The 24155-nt window shown below is 36.8% G+C and overlaps 1 protein-coding gene across 1 annotated transcript in view; it reads left to right on the top strand.

Annotated features, from left to right (window-relative positions):
- Positions 1 to 24155, top strand: part of VWDE (von Willebrand factor D and EGF domains) — a 129953-nt gene that overhangs the window by 17395 nt on the left and 88403 nt on the right. The window contains exons 8-18 of the mRNA XM_006880378.1: positions 6 to 143; positions 3455 to 3672; positions 4110 to 4183; positions 5863 to 6133; positions 8662 to 8870; positions 9383 to 10347; positions 12671 to 12807; positions 18921 to 19076; positions 19169 to 19273; positions 21937 to 22051; positions 23360 to 23610. Of these exons, the coding sequence (XP_006880440.1) occupies positions 6 to 143; positions 3455 to 3672; positions 4110 to 4183; positions 5863 to 6133; positions 8662 to 8870; positions 9383 to 10347; positions 12671 to 12807; positions 18921 to 19076; positions 19169 to 19273; positions 21937 to 22051; positions 23360 to 23610 (2639 nt within the window). The remainder of the gene's footprint in view (positions 1 to 5; positions 144 to 3454; positions 3673 to 4109; positions 4184 to 5862; positions 6134 to 8661; positions 8871 to 9382; positions 10348 to 12670; positions 12808 to 18920; positions 19077 to 19168; positions 19274 to 21936; positions 22052 to 23359; positions 23611 to 24155) is intronic.

Genomic DNA, 24155 nt, shown 5'->3' with positions numbered 1-24155 from the left:
GCAAGCTGAACTGAGTACTATATCAGAAGATGGCAAAGAATACCAATTGAGACTAGAAAGCACAGTTCCTATTATTTGTTCTGAATTCAGTGTGCTTAATCAAGAATGCAAAATCTCATTAAAATTGAAAACTGTTGATCCAGGTAATATACTAAATTTAATTGCATTATTAAGTCTAAAATTTCAACAAAATATTTCCCCCTCTTAAAAATATTACTGCTATGTACACATTTAATTAATTCTGTTGCATGTTTTTATATTAAATTATATCTAAACCTTATTACTAATACTGATGCCTTTGAGTTGTGGTGCTGGAGGAGAGTCTTGAAAAATACCATGGACCACCAAGAAAACAAATAGATCTCTCTTGGAGAGGGTAAAACCAAGTTTCTCCTTGGAGGCTAACATTTTGAAGCTCTGTCTAACAACATACTTTGGACGTGTGGCCAGGAGGGACCAATTCTTGGTGGACATCATGTTCAGAATGGTGGAGGGACAGGGAAAGATATAAAGACCCTGGATAGAATGGATTGATACAGTAACTGGGACAATGGGGGTAGGTGTAACAGTCAGTGAGACTGGCTTAGGACAGGACAGGCTTCAGAACTGTTGTACATAGGGTCACTGTAAGTTGCAGGCAACTCAACAACACAAAATAACAAACAACAATATGTTAAATTTATGATTATCAGAGCAATTCACATTTATCCATCTTGAGTTCAATGCATAAATGAAAAAAATAATAATGCAAAGGAGCCCTAGTGGCATGATAGTTAAATGCTTGGCTGTTAACCAAAAGGTCAGAGGTTCAAACTCATTAGTGGTTTTACTTGAGAAAAGAGCTGATGAGTTGCTTCCATAAAATTATAATTTAGGAAGCCACCTTTGATAATTGTATTCTGTCATAAAATCTCTTTGTGAGTTGGAATTAACTCAATGATACACAACAACAAAACAATTCCGATAAGAGTCCTTTTACCCTATTGTTCTGTTTCTCCTCCTTTTCCTCATCTTCCTCCTTATTCTTCTCTTTTCCTAGTCTTTATAGATTGAGGAACAAACTACTCTTTCATACTTTCACTTCAGTGATAAGAAGCTATGCTGCAATCCCAAAGGCATGGCAGTTAGAATCCCCTACCTGTTCTAGGGAAGAAGGATGGACAATCTCCTTGTGTGAGATTTACTGCCTCTGAAAACCTGCTGGATGGTCAGCTGTGAGTCAGTTCTGACTCAAAGGCACACAATAACAACAACAAGGGTGATATAATGTTGTTGTTGTTGTCGTTGATGTTATGTGCCATTGAGTCGCTTGCAACTCATAGTGACCCTATGTACAACAGCTCTGAAAATTTCCAATTTATGCAACTAGATCTTACAATTTGTTCTTCACAGTTGTGTTTGGGATATTTTGTTTTAGAATTTTAAAATGGAAATTATTTAAGTAATTATATTGATGTGATATATGTCACATGTAGCTCTTTAACCCAGATATAAAAAGAGGACTGAAGTCCTCACATGCTGTTGTTATGTATTGTCAAGTTGCTTGTGAATCATAGAGACCCACCTGCAACAGCTCTGAACCCTGTTCTATCCTGTGTCAACCTTATTGTCTCTGACATACCTACTTCCATTACCTCGGTCACTGAATCAATCCATCTTATCTAGTGTCTTCCTCTCTTGCACTGTCCCTCCACCCTCCAAAGCATGATGTTCCTCTCCAAGGAACGGTCACTCCTTGCAACATACCCAAAGTATGTCAGATGAAGCTTCAGAATCCTTGCCTCCAAGGAGCAGCCTGGTTTCACCCTCTCCAGGACAAAACTGTTTGTTCTCCTGGCAGTCCATGGTTCAATATTCTTCATATTCAACATTCAATATTCTTCTCTGGCACGACAGCTCAAAGGCATCAATTTTCCTACTATCATCCTCACATAGGACATGCTAATTCCAAGACAGTGTTAGAATATTAGTAGCAGTTTGACTTTTCTAGATCTCAATTTTTATCTGACTGAGCTAATTGTTGTTATCTTAAAAGCTTTTGTTTAGTAAGTTCAAGCCTATGAATTAAAATACTTCATGGGAGTTGTTCTCTGTGTTGTTGCTAGGTGTGCGGTCAGTCACAACTCTGTGAACACCAGACCTGAATCTTGCATATTCTATGCCAAAGCCACAATCTCTACCATGCTCAAGCCCATTGTTGCAGTCTCTATGTCAGTGTATCTCAGTGAGGGTCTTCCTCTCTTTCACTGACCTTTTACTTTTTCTGGTAAAATGTCTTTTTTTGCAAAGACTGTTCCTTTCTGAAAATGTGCCCCAAATATGTGAGACAAAGTTTCACTATCTTTGCCTGTAAGGAGCACTCTGGTTGTACTTCCTCCAAGACAGATTATTTGGGTTTTTGGCAGTCCCTGGTATATTTACTGATCTTTCCGTTAGCGATCTGACACATTACGCCACACTATGCCACCAGGGCTTCTTAATATAATTATTAATAATAAATGGTATTATTCCATAATATATTAAACATTTGTATGTGTCCACAATCCCAAAGGCACATGCCTCGAATCTGCTAGCTGCTCCACAGGAGAAGAATGGGCGATCTCTTCTGTGCAATGAGCTGCCTCTGAAAACCGATTAGAGGGTCAGCTATGAATCAGTTTCAACTTGATAGTATAAAACAACAACATGTGTCCTAAGAAAGATTGTAGAGGGGAGCTCTGGTGGCCTAGTGGTAAGGAGCTGCAACTACAATCCCAGAGGCTCACAGTTCGAATCCACCAGATGCTCTGCTGGGGAAGGAGGGACAATCTCCTTCTGTACCAGTCAGATCTGATTTGATGGTACACTCACACAAAAATAATAAAGTAAAAAAAAAAAAAAAAGAAAGATTGTGGAAATACTTGGACCCAAGCCCAAATTTTAGACAAAAATAAAAAATTAGAATATTGCTTGGTGATAGAAGTGTTGTTGTTGTGTACCATCAAGTCAGAACTCACTCATAGCTGACCCTCCAGCAAGTTTTCAAAGGCTGTAAATTTCATGGGAGGAGATTGTCCATCTTTCTCCTGTGAAGCAGCGGGCAGATTCAAGTTGCCTGCCTCTGGGTTGGTAGCATAACTCCTTCCCACCACCAGGATATTAGGATATATATTTTTTTCTAATCTGTAACCAGTTGCATTTGATCTATTGCTTTATAGTTTTATGTAAGTGTACATGGATTTGTCAAGAAAATATAAATTTTGTGCACATATGTGTATACTGAAGCCGATTAACTATTCATAAACACATAGAATTCAATGGCTTTGATTTTGTTTCAACAAAAATTTCAACCACATTTTTAAAATAAGAAAATGAAAGTCAAAGTATTCTGTATTCTATGCTGTTTAAGATTTAAGTGCTTTGACATGTTTATTTCTTTAGGAACATTTTAATGCCCTTGTTTTTGTTAAAATAGGTGAAGAACAACTAGGTTTGAATTTGGCATTATCTTCCTGCCTTGTGGACCTTCATCGGACGGCATCCTGTGATAATGGAACCTGTAGCCATGCTTTTGTATACTACACTGCAGTAACAGATTTTTCTCAAGATGGAGATAGAATTACTAACATTCTGGTGGAACCTATAGTCAGTGAGAATTTCCTATGGAACAACTATATTCCAGATGGCATCCAGGTTGACAAATTACAAAAATATCTTAATAAATGAAGCTTCAGTAAATATTTTATCAGTATGTCTCATAGAATTTGTTGTTGTTGTTGTTATGTGCCATTGAGTCGCTTGCGACTCATAGCGACCCTATGTACAACAGCCCTAAACTCTGCTCTGTCCTGTGCCAATCGCACTGTCTCAGACACTCCCATCCCGACTATCCCAGTTACTGAATCAATCCACCTCAGAGAGAACCTTCCCCTCCTGAGCCGTCCCTCCACCCTCCCAAGCATGATTTAAAAATAATTTGATAAGAAGCACTTTTGGTTTTAAATTATTTAATTTCAACCACCAGTAAAACAGCAATTAATGAACATATATTAAAATTACTAGACAACTTATTGTATACCAGTAAATAACTGTAAATGATAATACTTACCTAACATTTCTTTGCTTTTAAGGTCAGAGTAAAGGATATCCCAACTGCTTACTGTTACTCATTTACTGACCCTCATATAATTACATTTGATGGCAGGTAATCTTCTGAAAATTTTTCTTTTAATAGTTTTGTTTTGCCTTAAATTTTATACTTTTAAAGTTCTTTGTTATTGTTATCACAGAAAAATTACAATGTAAAGACGTGTATGGGTATCATTAGCTTGTTTTCCAATACTAGTTTGTAGGGAGCTCTGGTGACCTAGTGGATAGACTTCCATTGCCAACTCAAAGGTGTGAGGTTTGAATCCACCGCTCTTCCTTACAAGAAAGATGGGCAGTCTCTTCCAGTGAGATTTAATGTCTATGAAAACCTGGTGTGTGTGTGTGGGGGGTCAGTTATGGCTTGATAGCAATGACTTAGAATTTATTTGCATAGTTTTTCCCCTTGAAATACACTTATTAAAAACATGGACTAATTATAAGGATGAATTTATAAAAACCAAGATTATTGCAAATGTAGCCAAACATTTTTTGCCTTACTATTTATTTTCAGTAATATGATTTATTTTCAGTTATATGATTTGCTTTAGAGATACTTGCTTACTGAGATGTGTTTAACATGACATTGAAATAGTTTTAAGGTTTTTATGCAAAAAAAACCCTGTCAAGCTAAAATGTTGGAATAGTTAACAAACCACTTTTAGATGCCCTGTGGAGTGAATTTTGACCTGCTAACTTCATGAGTCACAGGCGACTCGATGGCACATAACAACAACAACTTCATGTATGTCAGAGTAAAACTGTACTCCATAAGGTTTTGAGTGGCCACTTTGTCAGAAATAGAGCACTAAACTTTTATTCTGAGATGCTACTATTGGCCTCATATCTCTAACTTTTTGGTTAACAATTGAGAGTATTAAACATTTGTTGTACCAAGGGATATGGAGAATTCTTTAACAGAATTCAATTCTACAGGATTCAGTGTGAAGCCAGAGGAAACTCTGGCAGAACTCTGTAGCAGTCCTGAATGGTGCAACAACTAAGGGTTAAACCATTTTCTAAGTGCTAGCACTATGGCAATGACTAAAACAAATGTTTTCTGATAATACCTTCTAAAAGGTGATGAGAGAAAGAAACATGACTAATAAATAAAATATATAGTGCACTTGATGAAGATATGTGCTATTAGAAAAACTAAAGGAGAGGTGAAGAAAAAGAAGGCTGGAATATATTAAAAGATTGTATGTTAAAAGATTCTAGTGGTCTAGCGATAAGGAGATGTGCTATGAACTTGAAGAGAGGCAATTTGAATGCACCAGCTGATCCATAAGAGAAAAATGATCAGTTTCCTCCTGTAAGAAACCTGCTGGAGGGCCAGCAAGAATTAGTTCTGATTTGATGGCACATAATGATAACAACAACAATAACAACACACTATATTCAAATAGAATGGTTACAAAAAGATCAAATGTAACCTGGATACTTCAAAGACTTGAAGGAAATAACCCTGAGCACGTGAGAAGAGCTTTCAACAAATCTGTTTTCCTTGAGGAGAATAGGAAATGGAGGATAAGAATATTTAAGTGTTTATCATGACTTTGCTTTATTCATTCATGTACAAATAAATGCTCATAATTAAGAAAGCTATTGGAAATTTAGATATGTAATTTTCTATCAAAATATATTAAATGTCTATTTAGTAAGAAATATTTTTGTTTGATAACTTATTATTGTGATATACTTATTCTTAATGCAGTTGACTTTTGTTAATGACAGAGAGTATGATAATTTCAAGACGGGGACATTTGTGCTCTATAAGAGTTTGTCTCGTGACTTTGAAGTCCATGTACGTCAGTGGGACTGCGGAAGCCTTCATGCTCCTGGATCTTGTAACTGCGGATTTGTTGCCAAGGAAGGAGGTGATGTAGTTACTTTTGACATGTGTCGTGGCCACCTACACGAATTACGGCCGTACTTATCTGTAAAGAACCAAGATAGAACCAGCAATATCAGGATAAGTGAAGCTTATTTAGGAAGAAAAGTCACAGTATGTATGATTCTTTATTCTTAAACACATTTCTTCTTTATTTTCTACAGTTATAGTTTAATGACTATTCATCTGCATAAAATTAGTAGCTATTATTTCCCCCCCAATATTAGTTTTTCAAGAACGTAGCATTTAGAATTAGCACTGATCTTAGCAGGTATAGAGATGTAAACTTACATATACACCATATATTAAAAATACTTTAAAAATTTTTAAATATATATCCGTAGGAATAAAAAGTATATCTACAGTAAAATATTTTGCTTAGGGGGCCTCCTGGTAACCTAATGATTAAGGAGTTGTGCTGCCTATCCAAAGGCATGCAGTACGACCCAACAGGTGCTCCATGGGAGAAAGTCTCTTTCTATGTGTTTACAGTCAAAACCCCCCTGGAGGGTCAGCTGTGAGTCATTTCCAACTTGATAGCACATAAAAGCAACATATTTACTTTAAAAAAACAAAAAAATTTATATATACATAGATGTTCAATTGCACAAAAGGAGATTGTCTGTTTTTCTCTTACAGAGCAGCTGGTGAGTTTGAAACATGTGCATTTTCCACATACCACATACAAATAGATAAAATATCATTAAACTTAGTAAAAACTGAACTATTGTACTGAAGATTTCGATTTGACAACTTAAAGTATTATATATAAAAATATTTTTACCATATATAATAAATAATGTATTTGACAGGAATGAAACATAATTGATAGCACATACTCAAGAAAAAGAAATTCTTTTTTTTAATTATTATTTTGTGTGTGTGTGTGTGTGTGTGTGTGTGTGTGTGTGTGTGTCTGTGTACCGTCAGATCAGATCTGACTGGTAAAGGAGGAGATTGTCCCTCCTTTCCCGGCAGAGCATCTGGTGGATTTGAACCATGCGCCTCTGGGATTGCAGTGTAGCTTCTTGCCAATAGGCCACCAGAGCTCCCCTAAGAAAAATAAATTCTCTGTAGAAATATTGCATAGTGTGGTTTCAGGAAGAAACTAGTATAAGTGGAAGAGAATTGAAAGTGTAGAAACAGAGTCAAGGCTATATATTTATTAATATTTTTTAAAGATGATATTCCATGCCTGTGAACTAGGTTTATTCCTGTTACTTGTTAAGAAATGTAAACTCAAGGTAAATAAAACCTAAGCTTAAATGAAAGTGCTAGAGAAGTGGAGGAGAACCCTGGTGACCCAGTAAAGATCAGCCAGGAGGAGGGTAAAGTGTATTTGCTCGTTTGCTTTAAATACATTTTCTTGGTGATGAACTGATTATCATAGTTGTTAAAAAAATTTTTTTTTAACTAAAAAGTTAGGAGATTTAAGTAATAAACAGTCAATTTTTGGTGGCTCTCGTGAGTACAGAGTCTCCCTATAGGTTGCTGGTCAAGGGGAAGTGATATTCTTATAATGGATGAAGTGTATATTGATTAGATGACAGAGACTATTAGGATCATCAATAAGACACCCTTATTCCAATTCCATATCCACAAAACAATTTTCTGAGCATAATTTGACTTCTGATTCTGTTTGTTTGTTGTGATTTACCACTGAGTCAGAATCAATCCATAGCTGATAGGTTTTCTAAGGCAGTTGGTCTCATGGGAGGAGACGGCCCATTGTTCTCCCGCAGAGCCGCAGAGCCACTGGTGGATTTGAACCACCCACGTGCCTTTGGGATTGTTGTGCTGCTTCTTGCCTCTAGGCCACCAGAGCTCCCTGTTTGCTTGGTGAAAGCGAAAGAATGTTGATTAGCCGCAGAGGACATCAACTTGTCTGAAATTATATTTTCACATATATAAATTACTTTGGAAGCAGGCGTGGCATTCACTTCCTAGCTACATGCCTCCGGAAGCTCTATAGACTTTGATAAAGGACGATAGTTATAGAAAGGCTTCCGGCCTTTTGTTCATAGGGCCGCTATGTGTCGTGCTCAACTTGACGGCAATCAACAACATATACAACAGACTTAGCTTCATATGAAATAATTATTATGAAAAATATTACCTGATAAACATCTTCTTCAAGATTTAGAGTTGTTTTTATTTTGTAAAATAGCTTGGGTGGGTTTTTTTTTTCCAATTAAAGAATAGAGTTATGAAGAATATATCATTAAAAAGTTGAACATAGAGATTAAGTATCAAATTTGCAAAATGTAAACATCTATTTTTTTGACACTGAGTCTTAAAAGAACATTTTTTTTGCTCAGGAAAATCAGTATTTTGTTCTCTTCATGCTGGGAAAGATCAAAGGTCAGAGAAAGAGAGGAAAACCCTCAAGCTGGGTTGTTATAGTGACTGTAACTCTGGGTTTAATCGTATCAGGATGGTGCAGGATAGGCCAAGATTCAGATCTGCTGTTTATAGAGTCTCTGAATTGTTTTCAACCTGTTGGCGCCTTACAAAAACAACAACATGTATTAAAGAGATAAATTATTCTATTTATCATTTCTTAAGTAATAATGTTTTATTAATCTATACTGAACACTGTGGGAGGATCTTTTACTTCCGAGTGTGGTGTTTCTCTTTTTCAGGTTTGGTTTACTTCTGGAGTCTTTATCCGCGCGGATCTTAGTGAATGGGGCATGAGTTTAACAATCAGGGCTCCTGGTTCAGATTACAGAAACACGCTGGGACTTTGCGGCACCTTTGATGGAAACCCGGAAAATGATTTCCATTATAAAAATGGAATAAAAATGGATCAAAATTTTAATAATTTTATCACTTTTATTAATGAATGGCGGTAAGAGAGAAATTTGTTTTCATTAGTGATTGTATTGATGTTCAAGACTTAAAATGGGAGACAAAGAAATGCTCTGCTTTTTTTACATTACTTAAAAAGTTCTTATTCAAATGACCCTTCTTTTTCTTCTTTAACAACTATCTTTTTTTAAAATTAATTTTAATGAATATTTACAGAAACTTTGGATTTCCATTCATTTATTGTTGCACTTTTCTCCCTACCCACCCCTCCCCGTTCAGTTTGTTCTTCTCTTTGAAAAGTAAAAGAAAAATTCTCTCATTGTTATACAATCCCTCCCCCTAAGTCCACTCCACTATGCAGCCTTTCTTCTGGACTCCTGTCATGACAATAATACCTAATCACATATCCCTTTCAACCATTTTCTCCCTCATCTGTTTCAATGCAATATACATAATTTATCCCATCTTTCTCAGTCTTCCCCCAACCTCGATGTCAGTCTCATTTTACAACAGTTCAAATAACCCTTCTTTTCTGTTTTTTTCTGCTCGAAGAATTTTGCCCGGACAGAGCATGTTTGATAGAGTGCCAGCTTCTCTTACATCACCTGGGAAAATACCTTTCTGTAGCTGCTCAGTGAATTTGGCTTCATCGCATCTGTCTTCTCATTTGCTGGACACCGTTTCTCAATCAGAAATTGTTTCAGGTTGCAAAGATATCAAATACACCACATTATCGTCTTTAATACCAGAACTAGATATCACTTCTGAATATATTAAGCCAGAAACTCTTTCCAGAAATATGAGCAGGCATGCATCTGAAGAAGAAAGTGATTTGAATTCCTTTCCTCCAGCACAAAAGCAGGCAAACCAAAGCCAACTGGAATTCAACTTACAAACACATACTAAGAGTGAAATACAAGATGGAACAACTTTGCCCAATAGGAAGCATACACAGGACCAAGAAGGGCATGTCCAAGGAATGAGGTGGGACTCACAAAATAGGTTTAAACGACAACATTTTTACGAGTTTCTTTCTTGGCTTGCTTCTCCCAGTCTTAGTCCTATTGAACTAAAAGAGGTTAATTATTTTTTCCCTGAGGACCATGCTGATGATGCCCAACGAGAGTTTGTCCCTTCCTGGCCCACCCCCTCTGGTGTCACTGAACATACCGCTATGGCACTTTGCCAGCAGACTCTAGCCAACTCCAGCATAGGAAGGCACTGTGGTACTTTTCTCAGCAAGAGATTAGGCAGTGTTATAGATATGTGTGTAAAGGATGTACAGTTAAAAGATGACCTTAGCTGGGCCCAAGCAGGTGTGGCTCTTTTAGAAAATGAATGTGAGAAGAGGATTTTGGAAGAGGGAAAGCACAACACAGAAGACCATGGGAAGTTGATTGGAGACATTCTCTTGGAATTTAAATGCCCCGGTCTATGCAGTGATAACGGGCAGTGCATGGAATGGGGATGTGCCTGTTTCCCAGGCTTTAGTTCCCATGACTGCAGTGGTGTCTATGGTAAGTACCCTCAAGCTGTGATACTGTGCACTCTACTTGAATTTGGAGGCTTGCTGCTGCTTCTTTTTTTTTCCTTTCCACTGCAATCTCATAGAATTTCTTCAGATTTTATAAAAATAAAACCACTGCTGTCAAGTCAACTCTGATTCATTGTCAACCTCCACTGGGATTCCGAGATTGTAAATCCTCAGGGGAAGAGATTTCCCAGCTTTCTCTTGAAGAGCATTTAGTGTATTTGAACTACTGACCTTTTGGTTAACAGACCGATTCATTATGCAGTATACCACCAGGGCACTTTTGTACAGGAATAAAATGCCAACATTTAATAATTAGTGAATAGTTTAAAAAAATCCTTGTTCTTTATAATACAAGCTAAAGTCTGTTATAGTAGCCTAGAAGGCACAACCTGATCTGACATGCAATCTTTTTCTAAACTCACTCCTACTACTGTTCTCTCTCACTCCACCCCAGACACTTTGACCTTGATGTTGTTTTTTGAAAGTATCTGCTTGTCTTTTTTCAGGGATTTTCATGTGTTGACCCATTTACCTGCTGTTCTTTCACTAATCCTATAGCTCTTTCTCTTATCTATTTCAAGTTTGTGGTCAAATGTCACTTCAGTGAGGCCTTCCCAGCCATTGTAATCATCAATATCTAACAAGTCATGGTTTACTTACTTATTTTGTTTATTGTCTGCTTCATAGCTAGAAAGCATATTACATAAAAGTAAAGAATTTTGTGTGCTTGTTCAGTTCTGTTTTATCAGCATCAGATCAGTGACTACTACATAGCAGGTGATCAAAACTTGTAGTTGAATAAGTGAAAATTTGTTAAGTGTTTTAACCTTTATTATTTACTCTTTGTTCTTGTATATGCTTTATTAGGAAATGTTAAGTGAATAGCAGATATTTGAAAAAAAAAATCCTATGTCTTCTGTCAGCTATAGCCCCATTTTTTGGCTCCAAAACAACAAGAAAAAAAAATCTTACAATCACAGCAAACATGTTTTAATTTTTTTAAACCAAGGTCAAAATAGGAGCATTCAAAATTAATGTGTTGTGTAGCTAACTACATTCATATTACTCTGAAAGGAGGTGCAAATCTAACCAATGCTGGAAACTCTGTGGTGGTTCTAATTCAACAGCAGCTTTGAGGAAGAAAGATGTGCGATTTCTTCCTATGAATTTGTAGCCAGCCCTGGAAACCTACTGAAGGGTCAGCTATGAATTGATTCTGACTCTATAGCAATGAATTCTTTCTTCTTCATCTGCTTAACTAACCCAAATGGCAAAACCAAAGTATATGCTATTCCACTAATAATTTCTTAATGTTGTTGTTGTTAGGTGCCATCCGGTCGAGTATGACTCATAGCAACCCTATGAACCACAGAACTGAACCCTGTCCTACCCTGTGTCATCCTCATCATCTCTGACTTCTCCTTTACTGATATAAAATATCTTTAAAACATTTATGAAAATCCTATATTTAGACACTGGTAGTCTGGGCAGGACAGGATTCAGAGCTCTTGTGCATAGGGTCTCTGTGAGACACAGGTGACTCCAAGGCACATAACAACAGTGCCTACCTGTGTGCTATACCTTATTCACTTATGTGCTGTTGTTGTTGTGTGCCACAGGGTCGGAACCAGGCCACAGCTGACCCTCGATGGGTTTTCAGAGGCAGTAATTGCACAGGGGGAGCTTGCCCATCCTTCTCCGCAGAGCAGCTGGCGGCCTCAGACCACAGCACAGCATCTTGCCGCTAGGCTACAGACAATAATTGTGTTGTTGTAGTTGTTGTTCTGTTTTGTTTCTTTAGAGTTCTAGTACAAAATTCTAAAAAATTTGCCAGTGCCTTGGAATCACTGCTCTGTTGTTAATAGTATCTAATTTCAAATACAGTTCAACATATGACATACTATTGGTAGTGGGTACTAGATATTTCTATTTACTTGATATACACTGATGAGGTTTTTTTTTAAGTAATTTTTTTATTGTGATTTTTTAATGCCTGGTTATTTTTAATATTTGTTGTTGTTGTTAAGTGCCATCGAGTCACAGGCGACTCATAGCGACCCTATGAAAGAGAGTCCTCGACCCTTGGGTGCCTTCCATCCTCTCTCCAGGTTCATAGGGTTTCCAGAGGCAAGCATTATGGAAGTGGATGCCACTCCTCCTTTTTAATATTTAATGATTTAATTAATTTAGTAGATAATATTTAGAGCATACTTTCAAACATAATCTTGCACATGATTTTACTTTTGGCCTTGATATTAGTTTCTTGTATAATTTAAATTTTTTTTTCTATTTCTCCTTACCCCAAGATAAAGCTCCTAAAATCACAGAGCTTGAGAATGCTGGATATTGTGATGTTCGAAAATACAATTGTATGATGGTGAGAATTTTTGGTTTAGGTTTCAAAGAATCATCTTCAATTAAATGTGAAATTATTAAACTTCAGGTATGTGAATTATGAAGTTGATAAAGAATTAGATCTTGTAACTTGTTTACATTAACTTCATGTTAGATTAATCTGGTGTATCAATTAGCAAAATAATTCTAAAAAGTGAATATGATTACATAGAATTTGAACAAGAAAATGGTTAAAATTGCTTAACCTTAAATTTTGTTTTGCTTTGTTTTATTTATTATTAATTTCAGTAAAAATTTACAGAGACTTTGGATTTCCATTCATTCATTGTTGCACTTTTCTCTCCTCCCACTCCTCCACCGTAGTACACCACCCTCTTGGAAAAGTAAAAGAAAAATTCTTTCATTGTTTTACAAACCCTCCCTCCACTCCGCCATGTAGCCTTCGCTCTAGACTCCTGTCATTACAAAAATACCTAATCACATATCCCTTTTCAACAGTTTTCTCCCTCATCTGTTTCAATGCAGTATACATCATTGAACCCATCTTTCTCAGTCTCTCCCCAAATCCACTGTTTTACAACAGTGGCACCTTGCAGTATTTGTCCTTTTACGACTGAGATACTTCACTCAGCATAATGTCCTCTAGAGTCACCCATTTTGAATAATATTGCATGAGTTCCTTGTTTTTCAATGCAGCATAGTTTTCCATTGTGTGAATATACCACAGCTTCTCTAGCCATTCATTCGTTGATGGGCACTTGGGTTGTTTCCAACTCCTTGCTATTGTGAACAAAACTGCAATAAACATGGGTGTGCCTATATCTGCTTGGATGTCAGTTATGGTCTCTTTGGGGTATATTCCCAGTAGTGGAATTGCTGGGTCAAATGGTATCTCTATTTGCAGCTTTTTGAGAAAGCTCCACACCACTTTCCACAGTGGTTGCACTATTTTACACTCCCATCAACAGTGAATAAGGGTTCCAGTTTCTCCACAACCTCGCCAGCATTTGTTGCTTGCTATTCTGTTAAATTTTGCTATTCTGTCTGGGGTGAGATGATATCTCATAGTTGTTTTGATTTGCATTTCTCTTAGAGCTAGGGATTTTGAACATTTCTTCATGTGTTTGTCAGCCATCTGAATGTCTTCTTTGGTGAAGTGTCTATTCATATCCTGTGCCCATTTTTCTATTGGATTATTTACCTTTATCTTGTGGTGCTCAAATATTTTATAAATTCTGGATATAAGTCCCATATCTGGTATGTCATTACCAAATACTTTTTCCCAGTCTATGGCTTCCCTTTTTACCCTGCTGGAGAAGTTTTTGGACGTGCATAAGGATTTGATTCTTAGAAGATCCCATTCACCTATTTTTATCTTCTCGTGGTTGTGGGTTAACCTTAAATTTTATCCATTTACTTTAATCAAAGACCTTGAAGAAATTTTGACTCACTATTTTAAGCCATATTTCTCCTTATAGAGAGCAAGTTTGTCCGAGAGAGGGTGAAACCAGGATGCTCCTTGCACCTACTTTGAACAAGTTGCAAGGCGGGACCAGTCCTTGGAGAAGGACATCATGCTTGGAAGGGTGGAGGGACAGTGCAAGAGAGGAAGACCCTCGATGAGATGGATTGATTCTGTGACTGGGGTAATGGGAGTAGGTGTGTCAGAGACAATACGATTGACACAGGATAGAGCAGGGTTTAGGGCTGCTGTATTTAGGGTCACTATGAGTCACAGGCAACTCAATGGCATGTAACAACAACAACAAAACAACATTTTAAGCTAAGAGAAGGCAAAGATCATATCTGTTGTTCATAGGGTCAGTATCGATGGCACCTAACAACAATCATTTTAAGCCTTGGTAAGAAATTTTTCTTTTAGAAATAAAATGAATATCGAACTGATATGTAAATTTCTGTATTTCTTCAAAAGCAAAATCACATAGAGGAGATAGTTCTTTGCTAGCCAGTACACCCAGAAATTAATTTTAGGATATTTAGTTAGGAATATTTCTCTCTTACATGCTCAAAATATGGAGATTAATTGGTCTTATCCCACACCTTATATTTCCCCTAATGTGAACTTTACTTTAAAAAATTGATGCCACAAAAGATAGCCAGGATCACTGTTTAAACATTAGTATATCAAATGATACCTTCTATTTGATGACTATTCATGTAATTACATTTTGTTTGTATGATTAGATGAATAGATTAGATCCTTCATATGAATAGGGAGTTCTAGTGGCCTAGCAGGAGAGGAGTTTCACTCCCGACTGAATAACAATTGATTAGTTAGGATATTAAGGAGGTCTTAGTACTTAGAGAATGACATTGTGCTTGAAAAAGTGGAGAAGTCAGCAAAGAAGAAGACTGTTGATGAGACAGAGTGACACAATGACTACAACAATGAGTGTCAGTACAGTAGAGATTGTGAGGATGACACAGGGTTTCATTCCATTGCTATGAGCCAGGACCAATTTGATGGTTTTTAACAACATAACTATGAAAGCAGGATCACATCCACTTCCTAAACATGCCTCTGGAAACTCTATGAACTTGAAGAAACTACGATAGTTTTGGAAAGGCTTCATGAGGTCTTTTGTTCAGGGTCACTATGAGTCGTGCTCGACTCAATGGGAATCAACAACAACATAACATTTATATTATCTTCCTTTTCTTTGTTCAAGTGGAATTTTAAGGAAGACTTCTAATTTATAAAGAATTTTACATGCATAAGCTGATAATGATAATCAACTATAAGTTACATTTATTTTTATTTAAATTAATGATGCTAAATATGATTTGTCACGAGACTGACAATTTACAGGGTGAAATGATTTTTTTATGAGACATTTATTCATAAGGAATATGTATGTGTAGAAATATTTAAGAAGAGAGCCTTTTTTGAATGAACTATGAATCATTTTAACCCCAAAGAAGGAATTGTTGGGTTGTGTACCATTGACTCAGAACTGGCCCAGATCTGATCCTCCAGCGGGTTTTCAGAGGCAGTAAATTGCACAGGAGGAGAATGCCCCTCTTTCTGCTGCAGAGCAGCTCGTGGATTTGAACTGTATACCTTTTCATTTACAGCACAATTTCTTATCACTAAGCTACAAGAGCACCCTAAATGAAATAATAAAGCACATGATATGAAAAATAATTTTATTTACTTTAACATTAAACAAGAGAGTGAACATTATATTGGTCTTGGCAGAATCAATCATAGCACACAATACTGCAGTTTATATGCCAAGAAAGAAATATGTAGATTTATCTTGTCTTAGGAGGTACATTTTGTTTTTGCTGTCATATTTATTATTGCTGTGGTATTTCTTAGAAATGTCTCTCAAACATCTGATAAATAAAAAATAACTATGGAACCAAATTAAAATTCTCACATACATGATAAAAATGAATTGATTCCCATGACAAACCAAGATTAAAACATAGTATTTATTTTATATTGTGCTGAAGGTTTTTTACTTGGTCTCTCCTTACCTTAAAACCCTTTTACAGTGAATTTTAAAGGATTGACCTTTTGATTCAAACAAAAATACCTAATTCAATTTTGTTTTAGAATCCTCAATATTACCTGAATGAAGCCTATATAAAGCCTTGGACTTGATTTGTTTGGAATAAGACAATCAAGCATCCCCTTGCAAAAGATGATAAAACTTTCCTTCTTAGCTTCCTTGTGTATAACTAGCCAGTATAAGTTGATTTCTACCTCTGGTGGCCTATTGGAAAGAAGCTGTCCTGAAATCCAGGAGGCATGTCGTTTGAACCCACCAGTTGCTCTGTGGAAGAAGGACGGGCAGTCTCCTCACATGTGGTTAAATGTTTCTGAAAATCTGCCTGAGAGTCAGCTATGGATCAGTTCTGACTCAATAGTAGTACACACCACCACCACCCATTTTTCTAGTTTGCATTCTAGTTTCCTGTGGGGGTTAGGCTCTTCTTAAAAATTTAATTTCTCATATGTCAGATCATACATGCATAACTTATGATTCCTATTGCATGGAAGAGTACAGTTTTAAAGGTTTTTTAAATTTTAGGATAATTTGACACTTGCTGATGGTTTGCAAAAGCAGCACAGAGATTTGCCAGTTATCCTTCATTTAGGTTCTCCTAAAACCAATATATCCATAAATTTTATATATCTATAAAGCTATTATTAAAACGAGGAAGTAAATCATTATACTATGTTGTTATGGGCCATCAAGTAAGAACTGACCCTCCAGCAGGCTTTCAAGGCTGTAAATTGCATGCGAAGACATTGCCCATCTTTCTTCTGTGAAGAATCTCCTGTAGAGAATCCTGTGAATCCAAGCTGTCTGCCTTTGTATTGGCAACAAAACTCTTTACCCACTAGGGCTTCAGAGCTCCCACTATATTCACTTATTTATGGAAATAAGGTTTTTTTTAAAAAAGTTAAAAATTTGCCAATTTTTCAACTAATACTCCTTTATTTGGTTCAGGATTCTATCTAGGATTTGATTGTATCTGGCTGCCACATGTCTTATTGTTAGGTACTGTTGAGTCTATTCTGACCATTAAGGACCTTATGTAGAATAGAACAAAGCAAAACTTGATCCTGGGCCATTCTCACTATGATTGCTTTCTGTGAGCCTGTTGTTGCAAACACTGTGTCAATCCATCTCATTGAAGGTCTTCACCTTTGTCAATGATCCTCTACATTTCCAAGCGTCCTCTGAAGGCAGGTCCTTTTGGATAACATGTACCAAGGAGAGAAGATGAATTCTTGTCATCTGTAGATGACAAGTACCAATCTAAGTACCAATCTCATTGTACTTCCAAGACAGATTTAGTTATTTTTTGGAAAGTCCATGACATTAAAAATATTCTTTTCAGACACCCTTGCTCACATTCAAAAGCATTGATTCTTCTTTAATCTTCCTTATTAATAGTCCAGCTTTTGCATGCTTGTGAAGAGGTTGAAAATAGCTTGGGTCATGCTCACTTTAATCTTCAAAGTGACATCTCTGCTTTTTAAAGAGGGTTTTATTTTGTCACAGATTTTCCAAATGCTATACGTAGTATAGTTTGATTTCTTTACTGCTGCTACCATACAAGTTGGTTATGGGTCCAAATGAAATTAAATCTGCAACAACTGGATTTATTGTTTTTTCTTACGATGATGTTGCTTATTGTTTAGTCTGGGGAAAGACTATATCTTAGTCACCTACAAATCATGACTGTGCTTTAGACTGTTATTCATATACTTGGAAGTTTTGAAGAGTACTGGCCAAGTAGTTTGTTGAATGTTCCTTATTTGGGTTTGCCTGATAAATTCCCCATATCAATTGAAGGTGTACGATTTTTGACAAAAAGACTACTGACTAGTGATGTGCCATTCTCAGGAAATCCTTTTGGGAACTATGGAATGTTGATTTGTTGTGTTACTGGTTATGCAAATTTTAATCACTTATTTAAATGGTGACTACCAAATTTTTATGCTGTAAGGTTACATTTTTTTGGCTTATAACTAGTAAATAGCTGGTAAGGGGGATTCTTTCAGAGTATGCAAATATATATTTATCCTCATAGTCTTGTCCATTATTTTAACATGCATCTGTAAGTTTTGCTTACAACAAGTACCACATGTTGCCAGGGTCCAGGTGGCATTTTTTTTTCTTTACTTATAGAAATAAGTGTATTTTGTTTTGAAGTTTTATTTGATTCTGCTAATTACCTATGGTGGCTTTCCCACATGTTATTCCATCTTATTTTAGTCCATTATGGCAACAAAAATTGATATTCTAGATGCTGGCCCTGGAAGCAGTCCTCAGAATAGAGCCTTTGGAATCGCAACACACGTTCCACTAGGCCACCAGAGCTCCCTATGTGTGAATAGGGCAAAATCTCCAGAGCTCTGTTTTATTATCATTCTACTTAAGTCAAAAGCCATTACAGAGTAATCACTTCTAATGGCCTAAACCTCTTTGTTTTGAGCCTTCAGCAAATTCTTGAGTCGGAAGAGAAGCAATTTACACAAAGATATGTATTTCACAATTCTAAATAAAATTTAGTATCAATGTAACTTTTGTTTTCCCCATTATATATTTTGTTATATTAGATACATATCTTGAAATTTTTATTTGATCATGTGTAATTCACTAGCAGTCTATTTCCATAATTTAACGGATGTTAATTGCTTTCTCATTATGCCTTCAGTATAATGGCAGTGAGTGGGTTCTTGAAGAACCGATCTATACCCGTGCTGTTTTTCAAAATATCACAAGTGTTGATTGTCAGTTGCCCATTGACGTACAGCAATCTAATACCATAGACCCGATGGGTGAGAAACCAGTTGTGAAGTGGCAAGTAAAGGTAAAAAAACCTCTGCAAATTAAAATTTCATAATACATTTATGAGGCTACATTTAGAACCAAATTATCTTATTATAAAACTTCATATTACAGGTATCTAATGATGGCTATAGTTTCAGTAATCCCCAAATAATGGTCATATATGATGGTTCTTGTTATGTTTGTGGTCTCCATGAAGATGACTCATGTACTATAAAGGTATGTATCAGTTCATTTATTTTCACACTTACAGAGCAGATATTTTGATTTCAGATGCTGCATGATCTATTTCCTGTAGTTTTTCCAACTGTATACCAGAAATATAGAGAAAGAAAACCTTTTTGCCAGCTTATGATAGTTGTCAGAACAGAGCAAGGAAACGCTTCATGGATCAAAATTGGGAAGGGTGTGCATCAAGGATGTGTCCTATCTCCTTATCTTTTCAATCTATATGTGGAACAGATTCTCCAGGAGGCTGGGCTCTATGAGAAGTGTGACATCAGGATTGGAGGTAGACTCATCAATACTCTGTGTTATGCAAATGACACAACCCTGAATGCTGAAACTGAGGAGGACCTGAAGTGCTTGCTACAGAAGGTCAAGGACTGGAGCCTTCAATATGAATTGAAGCTCAACATCAAGAAAACAAAGATTCTCACCACTAGGCCAATTGGCAACATCATGATAGATGATGAAGAGATTGAGATTGTTGACAGGTTCAGTTTGCTTGGCTCTACAATCAACACTCTTCTACCAGCAGCCGGGAGGTTAAAAGACGAATTTCATTGGGAAAGTCAGCTGTTAGAGACCTCTCCAAAGTACTAAGAGCAATGATGTCAGTCTGGAGACTAATGCATCAGAGAGCTGGACAATGACTAGGAATGATAGAAGAGTTGATGCCTTTTGAGCTGTAGTGCTGGAGAATAGTATTGAATATACCATGGACTGCTAGGAGAACAAACAATTTCATCCTGGAGAGGGTGAAGCCAGGCTGCGCCTTGGAGGCAAGGACTCTGAAGCTTCGTCTGACATACTATGGACATGTTGCAAGACGGGATCAGTCCTTGGAAAGGGACATCATGCTTGAGAGGGTGGAGGGAAAACACAGGAAAGGAAGACCATCAATGCAATGGGTTGATTCACTCACTGGGGTAATGGGGATAGGTGTGTCGGAGACAATAAGATTGGCAAAGGATAGAGCAGGGTTTAGGGCTGTTGTACATGAAGTTGCTATGAGTCTCAGGTGACTCGATAGCACATAAGAACAATAACAGCAGCAGCAGCAGCAGCAGCAGCAGCAGCAGCAACAACATATAAATGAAGACTGTACAAACATGAGAAAAGCTCTCCTACCCTGTTGTAAATCTCCTATTACTCTGGCAGAGTGTTACACTGTGGTGGCTGGTGTGTTGCTGTGATGTCCCTCTTATTTCCAGTATCAGCAGCCACCTATGGGGGACAGGCTTTAGTGGAAGAGCCAGACTGAGACTACATAGGAAGAAGAAAATTATAATCTTCGGAGGGGAAAAAAATTGACTAATGCTTTTGGCTTGAGGGTTACAAAAGCCAAAGTTTGGGTGGTCCTTTAGTCCTATATACTAATTGTTTCCATAACTATCTTTGATTTTTCTTTGTTCTTCTTCTTCTTTTTTCCCCTGGATCTGGAAAAACTAATAGTTGCACCTTAGATGGTTGTTCACAAGCTTTTAAGATGTCATTACTATTCACTGAAATAGGATGTGTTGTTGTGGTGGTTGTTAAGTGCCATCGAGTCGCAGGCAACTCATAGTGAACCTATGAAGGAGAGTCCTTGACGCTTGGGTGCCTTTCATCCTCTCTCCAAGTACATGGGGTTTCCGGAGGCAAGCCATTATGGAAGTGGATGCCACTCCTCCTTCCACGCTTGTTCAATCGGGGAGCTCCACCCCACTCTCAGTCCCCATTGGGTAGCCAAACATTAACGCATTTGACACATCCGTGTCACAGTGTTCAGCCTCACAGCAACCACAAGTGACCGCGGGACGGCAACTTGTACACCAGGGCTATACGACCTAGAGGAATGTCTGAACAAAAACAATGAAAGACTGGCCCAAGGCCAAGCGTGGCTTCCCTGGCTCCTGGAGGCAGAGTCGCCTTTCTCCAAAGACTGCCACAACACAAACACAACACAACTCTGACATACACAGCACCATCCTCTCTGGCCAAAGGATCACAGCCACGAAGTAGGATGTAGAGCATTTTATTAATAATCTATGTTCTGCTAATTGACCTTGACTACAGGTGTACTTTCAAAATGTGTTTAAACCAGTTTTTTAAAAATTATCTTGGGTCTATGTTGATCTTAGTTTTGTATAACTTTCTTAATGGTGTCAAAGGAAATAATAGAAAGTGTTCAATATTTATATATCACATATAAGATATGTTCTTTTGTCATGTTAAAAGTGACTGCTACACTTAACAAATGCTATTTCTGTATGTGTCAATTTCCTTTCCAATTTTTTTGTGTAATGATATTTATGATCAAGTGTGGATAATTATGCCATGGTTCGGATTCAACTTGGTTGTGACAATAGTAGGTTGCTGAAATAATGAACATCACCTATAAACTAACATGAGTTTATCAACAAAAAGATAAAAATAAAATGAAGGTTTCCCCTCATTTTTTTATAAGCCCAGTAATTCTGAACAAAGATATAACTTTTGCTGTATTTGTTTTCTATTGTGTATTATTTATAACTATGAGGCATAGAAATTTTACCTTCTAACCATATAATTAATTGGCATAATTGTATAATAATAGCTGTATTTATATACCTATATATGGATATATTTATAGAGTTGTATGTTCATTGGTATTTTCTTCTTTTTAAAAACTTCACTAGGAAAACATTTGCATTATTGATGGAGTCTGCTATGTAGATGGAGATACAAATTCTGCAAACCCTTGTTTACTGTGCAGATCTAATGCTTCAAAATTCACTTGGTCATTTTTAGAAAGTAAGTTTTTCTTTATTGATCTATATATTTCCATAAAAGATATTTTTATACGAATGAGTCAAGTATGATTGATTATAGCTTCGTGGCATTCCTGCGTCCCTAATTCAGGGAGTTTTGTGTCCAGTACAATGTGAGGACACTGATGTTTCATTTACTAAGCCCATGTGTGGGGAGTTCTGGTGATTTAGTAGTAAGGAGTTGTGCTGCCAGCTCAAAAGGCACATGGTTCAAAACTACTCAATGGGAGAAAGAGGGACCGTCTCCTCCCATGTGATTTACTGCCTCTGAAAACTCACTGGAGGGTCAGCTATAGGTCAGCTCTGACTCAACCTTATGGAATAATAAGTCCATGAGTAAATCATCTGCGTAGAGTGAGTCCTCTGTGCAAAGTAGAAACCACTGCATAGGGTGTTCAAGGCCGTGCTATTTCCAATACAGATCATCAGGCCTTTATTTTGATGTGCCTGTGGGTAGGTTTTAATGGCCAGCTTTCAGTTAGCAGTTAAGTGCTTAATCATTTGTGCCATTCTTGATTGTCATGACTACAGCATGGAATGATCAGGGGAGAGAAATAAGCAATTCAGTCAATAGGCAAGTTTATTTGGAAAAGAAAGAGACCTCAAATAAGCAAAGCACTTCTGCAAAACAAAAATTTAGTGGAAGACATAGCCCTCCCTGATCTCAAAATCTATAACACAACCATAATAACCTCAACAACATGGCACTGGAATGATGACAAACACATAGACCAACCAGAAACAGAACCTAGAACCTGGAAATTAATCATCTACCAATGGAAAATGGGTATTTGACAAGGAAACAAAACAAAACAAATGGGGGAATAACAACCTCTTCAACAAATGGTGCTGGTAAAACTGGACTGCTACCTGCAGAAAGCTGAAGCAGGATCAACATCTTGCATCATACACAAAAATGAAATTGAAGTGTATCAGAGACCTAGGGGTAGAACTCCACACCATAAAAATCATGAGATAAATAAAATCCTTGACAATTTCACTCTTGTCTCCATCTATCATGAATTTTGGTCCATTGGTGAGTTTTGGTTTTTTGATGTTGAAGTATAATCTATACTGAAGGTAGTTAGTCTTATTCAATATATGCTTCAATATATCCTCATGTTTTGTAGACAAGGGTGTATCGTATATATAACGTATATAGATTGTTGAATGAGTCTTCCTCCAGTGGAAATTTTAGCAAAGATCAAAATGTTACCGTCAGTGCGAGCGCTCCACATCACACTTTTCCTTTCTTGCATAGGTACAAAATGAAATGTTTTCTCTGTTACAGGCAACCAACCCCCAGTAATTGAGCTACTACAGGAGAAATTTCAGACATTTTATGGGAAAAACTTTGTGTACCAGCTCATGGCATTCGATCCAGAAGGTTCAGACATCCATTTTTCCTTAGAATCTGGTCCTGAAGGATCAAGTGTTTCCTCCACAGGACTCCTTATATGGAAAACAGAGTTAAAAACACCTCAGCAATTCTCTGTACTAGTCAAGGATGACTGCAATGCTGAAACTAGAGTCTCAATTGAGGTAGTTATTTGTTATTTTATAAGTACCAATATTTTAAGAATAGTAACAACTATAACTACACACATATATACACACTCACATTCACTCACTATTCTTTGAAAGAATTCAAAACTTTAGGCCGAAGTTTCAGTCCCAATTTTGGATCAAATCACAAGCTCTTACACTACTTTCTTATAAATTGAACTATGATAAAGTGACAGAATTTATTTATGTCCATCTCCATTAAAGATCTGCACTTATTTATGGTTAAAACCATTGTCATTGAGTAAATTCTGGGTCATAGTGAATGCTTTTTTCTGCCAAGTGAGTTATTTTTTAAATCTCAGATCTGATATTAGAAATCAAGATTATATATAACCTTGAAATTACAAACTTGCAACTATTTTAAAGTTCACCTTTTTTTTGTTGTTGGTCATGAGCTCTTTATAAACTCCTTTTGTACACTATTCTCACATTAATTTTGGAATATTCTTTTCATAGGATCCTTGTTTTAAAGGAAAATTGGGTTCCTTATCATATGAACCTTGTTGTTGTTGTTATGTGCC

Source organism: Elephantulus edwardii, unplaced genomic scaffold (genome assembly GCF_000299155.1).
Source record: "Elephantulus edwardii isolate Elephantulus edwardi_28Jun2011 unplaced genomic scaffold, EleEdw1.0 scaffold00007, whole genome shotgun sequence".
NCBI classification, from domain to species: domain Eukaryota; kingdom Metazoa; phylum Chordata; class Mammalia; order Macroscelidea; family Macroscelididae; genus Elephantulus; species Elephantulus edwardii.
This window is presented reverse-complemented; position numbering and strand designations above follow the sequence as displayed.